At 39.6% G+C, this 6,530-nt stretch overlaps 1 protein-coding gene across 1 annotated transcript; it reads right to left on the bottom strand.

Moving 5' to 3' along the window:
• Nucleotides 1-2,754: 2,754 nt before the first annotated feature.
• Nucleotides 2,755-4,804, bottom strand: LOC115687110 (berberine bridge enzyme-like 8). The gene has a single exon (XM_030612586.2). The coding sequence runs from the start codon at nucleotides 4,656-4,658 to the stop codon at nucleotides 3,033-3,035; it is 1,626 nt and encodes a 541-aa protein (XP_030468446.2). The 5' UTR covers nucleotides 4,659-4,804; the 3' UTR covers nucleotides 2,755-3,032.
• Nucleotides 4,805-6,530: the final 1,726 nt, after the last annotated feature.

The following is a 6,530-nucleotide window of genomic DNA, read 5'->3' on the forward strand; positions in this document are numbered from 1 at the left end:
AAACTTCACATAATGGCTTAGAATACATGTGGCCATCCACTTTGAGCAAAATTTTAATTTTTTTAGGTGCCGAAAAAAATAAAAATATAAAAAATTTCAAAACTTCACAGAATTGCTTAGAATACCTGTGGCCACCCACTTTGAGCGAAATTTAATTTTTTTAGGTGCCGAAAAAAAATAAAAATAAGCAAAAAAGCAAAAATTTCAAAACTTCACAGAATGGCTTAGAATACCTGTGGCCACCAACTTTGAATGAAATTTTATTTTTTTAGGTGCCGAAAAAAAGAAAAAATCAAAAATTTCAAAACTTCACAGAATGGCTTTGAATACATGTGGCCATCCACTTTGAGTGGAATTTAATATTTTGTAGGTGCCGAAGAAACATTAAAAAAAAAAAATACCATTTGGGCACCTAAAAAAATTAAATTGCACTCAAAGTGGGTGGTTAGAGGCATTCTAAGTCATTCTGTGAAGTTTTAAAATTTTTTATTTTTTTATGTTTTTATTTTTTTTTTGCACCTAAAAAAATTTAAATTTCACTCAAAGTGGGTGGCCACAGATATTCTAAGTCATTCTATGAAGTTTTGAAATTTTTGATTTTTTGCTTTTTTTTCATCTCAAAAAATTAAAATTTCACTCAAAGTGGGTGGCCACAGATATTCTAAACTATTCTGTGAAGTTTTGAAATTTTTGAGTTTTTGAATTTTTTTAGACACCTTAAAAAATTTAAATTTCACTCAAAGTGGGTGGCCACATGTATTCTAAACTATTCTGTGAATTTTTGAAATTTTTGAAATTTTTGATTTTTTTTGGGCACTTAAAAAAATTTAAGTTTCACTAAAAGTGGGTGGCCACAGGTATTTTAAGTCATTCTATGAAGTTTTGAAATTTTTGATTTTTTGATTTTTTTTGAAAAAATTCAACAAATTTCCTATTTTCTAGCAAAATCTGAATTTTTTTTATTTTTTGGAAATTGTGATGAATTTTTCTAGAATTTTTCAATTTTTTTGGATTTTTTGAATTTTTTTGAGATTTTTAGGAATTTTTTGGATTTTCTAATTATTTTTATTCCATTTAAAAAAAATGGATTTTTGTTCCTGGAAATAGAATTTTGTGTTGTTTATCAAACGGGTTTTTGTTTCAGGAAATAGAAATTTTGTGTTGTTATCAAACGGGTTTCTATTCCAGAAATAGAAATTTTTTGTCGTTATCAAACGGGTTTCTTTTATCAGAAACTCATCCTGGAACCAGAAATAGAAAAATCTATTTCTGTTTCAGGAACTCATTCCGGAACAGAATGGTTATCATTCACTACCTAAGTGTCCGCAAGGCCATGGAATGTATCCTCGAGTAATTGGGTCACTAAAGCCCAAAGGAGAAATAGCCTACCGAGTGATTGGGTTCTTTATCCTCCTCCGAGTCTTTGGAATTTACTGTGTTCTGAAGCCCATGGAATGTATTCTCAAACTTCTTATGATTAAATAAATATACTAGTTTATGACAAAAAAAAAATTGACCAACTCTATTAGTCATCGTTAAAATCATATAAATTAGAGTAACGATATCAACATTTCTGTTCTAATCTCGCAGGGTAACGACATTTTACAATATTTAACAAATTATTCAAACATGGTAACGACTAATTATTAGAAGGGTTAATACCGTGAAAAATCCTAAACTAATATACCTGTGATAAATTTATCCCAAACTAATTTTTTGACTATAAAAAACCCCAAACTACACATATGACAAGTTTACCCTAAACTAATTTTTTGACCATCAAAAATCCCAAACTGGTACATTTGTGACAAATTTACCCTCCATTAAATTGAATCTAAAAAAAATCACAAGCTAGTACACCCAAGACAAATGAAGAGTAAAACTTCAAACCGGTACATTCGTCTACTGCCATGTTTCATTTAACTAATCAATTTGACAGAAAAATTTAAAGGAAATTAATATAGGGTAAATTTATCACAGGTGTACCAGTTTGAGATTTTTGGTGATCAAAAAATTAATTTGAAGTAAATTTATTACAAATGTATCATTTGGAATTTTTCATGGTAATAATCCTTGTTATAATTTCCTAATTATTCAGAAGGTTTTTGGAGCCAACCAGATCGCCCGGAGAAACTTCCGAGGGCTCATAGAGAGGCCGGACCACTTTTCACGTCTCTTATTCATCTGAATTTGTCCTTTTGTGATTTTTTATTTTTGAAAAGTTTGGGTCGAATTTTACCTCGTGATTTCTTATTCGTTTTAAACCCGATTGACATGATTCTTGATGCGCTAGAAAGCTCTTAAGTTGAATTTTACAGAAACATCTTCCAATTGGAAAAAAAATCATGACTTGTACAAAAGTCATTGCGATTATGCGGTCCAAAGTAAAAAGCGCGAAACATCATGATTCAGGTTTCATAGTGGGTGAAATTGGTGTACCGTTGGAAAGGTCGTAACGAATGCTATCCAATTTCACCATTTGAGCGGGCTTTTGACAAAGTTTGAGCTCGGGTCAAAGCTGATCAAACCTTGATCAAATTCCTAAAATAGGTGAAAAATAAGGTGTTTCCAGTCACTTCACGTAAAAGATGGGATGACCTCATCTTAATCTTTCACTAAGCGGATGTATATTGAAGCATACATCAATGTGTGCACAGTGACATACATCAATGTGTATTAAACTATACTTGCAATTGAATCTCATCACATGATTGTCAATTACACATTGCATCGCCAAAACATTGCATATGATCATTGTTCGAGTATCGATGTCTCTCATTATAATCATATACAAATACATTTTACTTGCCCTAACAACAAAAGATATTTCAGACAGACAACATCACTACCTTCTCGCATCTTTAAGTTCGAAAGTGCGTTGGCGTGAGCGCTCGGGTTAGGACCATGGCATTCTTGAAGGGAACTCATGATCAACAGCGCTTTTACCACTCATTAACTAAAGAAATTCGCTGCATCATGTACAGATTCACGATATACAGCTAACGAATAATGTGTATTTTACTGCCGGAACTTCACTCGGCCATTCTATTCGGCCAAGATGACATGCAAGGAATGCTTTGCTCGTACCTGAAGAAGTTCCCAGGATCGACCATCGTCTTCACTCTCACCAATCTATCGAAATTGCCCTTGAAGTACTTGGTCCCCCAAATGCTGGCCTCGGAGTAGCTTTCATTGCCGATTCGATTGATGCCCAGATCAGTATCTCTGTAGTTCAGGTAGGAACTCCTCGGCGATTTCGCCACGAACGGAGTCATGTGATCGTACAGACTCCTTATCCGATGCAAATTTTGATTCAAAGCCTCGTCGCCTTCCTCCTTCCAAGTGACCGAGTACTGGATCTTGAAAATGTTCCCCGCCCTGTGCGGAAACGGGGTCTCGGACTCTGAGACCTCGCTCATTCTCCCGCCGTAAGGGTTGAAAGTGAGCGCCGGCCTTTTCAGCTCCATCATCTTATTCCATATCCCTTCGAGACCCACTTTCGAAATCGGCTCTTGCACGTAATCTGACTTCTTCTTCAAGAACTTCTCCGAGTCCGGGATTCTTTGGAGCAATACATTTGGGGATGTTCCGTTAGGATAATTGGACCAGAACAGAACCGATTCAATCCAAGTCATCTCAATGCAATCCTTAGGTTCCAACCCGAATTCGGGAAAGCTCTGAGACATTACATCGAGCAGCTCATCTGCACCACCCAGAAACAGGGCCACAAATTTAGCTTTCACTGTCCTCTGATCTTTCCTCACAACTGGTAGCAACACAACCCTGAGGAACAATCTCTCATCGATCTTGTCAGCCACGTATTGCCATCTATGAACAACATTGGTCGCTCCTTGCTCCAGCGTCTTCTCGACCTTGAAGACGGTGACCACCTCCGGCACGGGCACCAGCTTGATCTTCCACGACACAATCACTCCGAAGCTCGCCCCGCCGCCGCCCCGGATCGCCCAGAACATGTCGTCGCCCATCGACTCTCGATCCAAGACCCTCCCGTCGGCATCCACGACGACCGCATCGACCACGTTGTCCACCGACAGCCCGTGCTTCCTCATCAAGTTCCCGTACCCGCCCCCGCTCAAGTGGCCCCCGACGCCGACGGTGGGGCAGACCCCGGCGGGGAACGCGCGGGCCCCGCTCTCCGCCGCGATCGCGTGGTAGACTTCCCCGAGCGTCGCCCCCGACTCGACCCAGGCGGTCCCGCCCGCCGCGTCCACCTCGACGGACCGCAGGTTGAACATGTCCACGACGGCGAACGGAGCCGGCGACACGTAGGAGAGGCCGTCGTAGTCGTGGCCCCCGCTGCGGATCCTCAGCTCCAGCCCGTGGATCTTGGCGCAGGCGACGGAGGCTCGGATGTGGGAGACGTGGCTCGGGGTGACGATGAAGACTGGCTTCGGGGTGGTGGACGAGTTGAAGCGGAGGTTGCGGACGTAGGACCGGAGGACGGAAGAGAAACAGGGGCTGCTGGGGAAGAATGTCAGGGGCGAGATGGGTGGGGATGATGGGTCGGAGCTGTCGATGAGGCACTGGAGATACGCCTCCTGGGTTCGATCCTGCGGCGATTCCGCCATGGAAGGTGAGAGCAGGGAAGCTTGGAGGGCAAGGAGAAGCACAGAGCAGTAGCGTGGAAGAAGATTCATCGTTCGGGAAATGGTCGTCGGAGTTTTGACTTTGGTTGACCTAGCACGCTTCCCAGGTGGAAGAGGAAGACGACGACGAAGGGCTTATGTCCCGTGGGCATCACTCCAGTCCAGCCTGGCGTTGAAACTTGAAGCGGCTCTAGTAGAGCCACGCGTTGTTTTGCCTTTCCAAGTGAAATGAACTACCTGGTATGTATGGCAGTTTGAAAGTTATCTTTTGCAGGATTGTAATAAACATAATTTAGTTTATTTTAATTTCAGGATTAATAACATGAAAAGCCTCAAATTGATATACTTGTAATAAATTTATCAAAAATTAATTTTTTATCACAAAAAGCATCAAACTGGTACACCTGTGATAATTTTACCTTCCGTTAGTTTCCATTAGATTTTACAGTCAAATTTCTCAATTGGATGTGTATCAATTTTGGGTTTACCCTTCGTTCGTCACAAGTGTACCAGTTTGTGATTTTTCATAGTATTAATCCAATTTAATGGAAGATAAATTTATCACAAATGTATCAGTTTTGGGTTTTTAATAATAAAAAAATTAGTTTGAAAAAATTTGTCACAAGTTTACCAATTTTGAGTTATTTATGATCAAAAAATTAGTTTATGGTAAATTTATTACAGGTGTACCAGTTTAGAGTTTTTCATGGTATTAACCATTAATTTTATGACGTACTTTTATTATCTTGCATAGTATTTTATGGAAATAGTTCGAATAAATGTCTTAAATCGAAAGTAGTGATAAAAAAAACAAAAGGTGATAGAATGGGAGGGACCCAAGAGAACAAAAAGTTATAATCAAACTAACAAGGTTCGATCCGGCCAAAAACAAAAGAACTAACGAGGTTCGTGGAACCGTGTCTTAAATCCCAAAAATCGAGATTGCGTCCACGCAATTCCTCTTTATCCGCGCAGGTTGAAACTTAAAAGTGAAGGCACACGCTTGAAGTAACATCCTTGTTAACAACCAAATAATGCCCTTGATCGACACAAAACAAAGGAAGAAGTTTTTCTTCCTTCTCAGCTATTCCCCCAAGGGAGCTTCGAAATAGAGTGAGCTGGGTTGGATCAACCCATCATGGGCGGCCCATCTCAATCCAAAAATCACAACATCTCCCCCTCGTATATTGTGGGTTGGACAATGGATCAATTCACACGGGCATATTGGTCATACGACTGGCGAGAACACCTGCATTTAGCTTACCATGCACTGGTTAAGGTTACACAAAAGTTGTGATAAACAATCTCGTTGTATCCTAAACACAATTTGTTATATCAGCCCAACACCTTTGAACCTTCAGAAAAAGAGTGCTCGACTCAATCATGTATTCACAATCAGATCATAACTGCTTAAGGTAAACATAAATGGTCGGCTGGTGTATACATGTACCAATGTAAACACATATCGATCTTCCTTTTCTACTCGAATCTCTCCATTTGAACTTGGCTGGTTTCCTAACATGTCCTAAAGGCCACATCATTCTTGACTAGAGAAATCATGACTCAGCAGTAGTCAATAGATCTAGATTTTAAGCATTTTCAAAACTCAACTTCGCACTAAAGGCCTTTGAGATTGTGCTACCAAACAATAAAACTTTGTCTTTAAGGGCCTTTGGAGGTCCAAATCTCTTTGAAAATGCTGCGCCAAACGCAGCTTAAATGGTTTTTATAGCCTTGAGGATTTCACACGGTGGAGTGGACGCATTAATTTCAATAGATACAATTTTCCCTTACACTATCCAATTGGTCAGCACAAGCGGTATGAATCACGTGTTATGGTATTTCATTCTCTCCTTGGAGCATCTGTTAGCGTTAGTTTTTTTTTGGGTCAGTGTCAGTGTTAGTTGTAAACTTGTAATGCAC

The sequence above is a fragment of the Syzygium oleosum genome, unplaced genomic scaffold (genome assembly GCF_021117445.2).
Source record: "Syzygium oleosum isolate NSW1041296 unplaced genomic scaffold, Sole_v2.1 Sole_v2.18, whole genome shotgun sequence".
Classification (NCBI taxonomy): Eukaryota; Viridiplantae; Streptophyta; class Magnoliopsida; order Myrtales; family Myrtaceae; genus Syzygium; species Syzygium oleosum.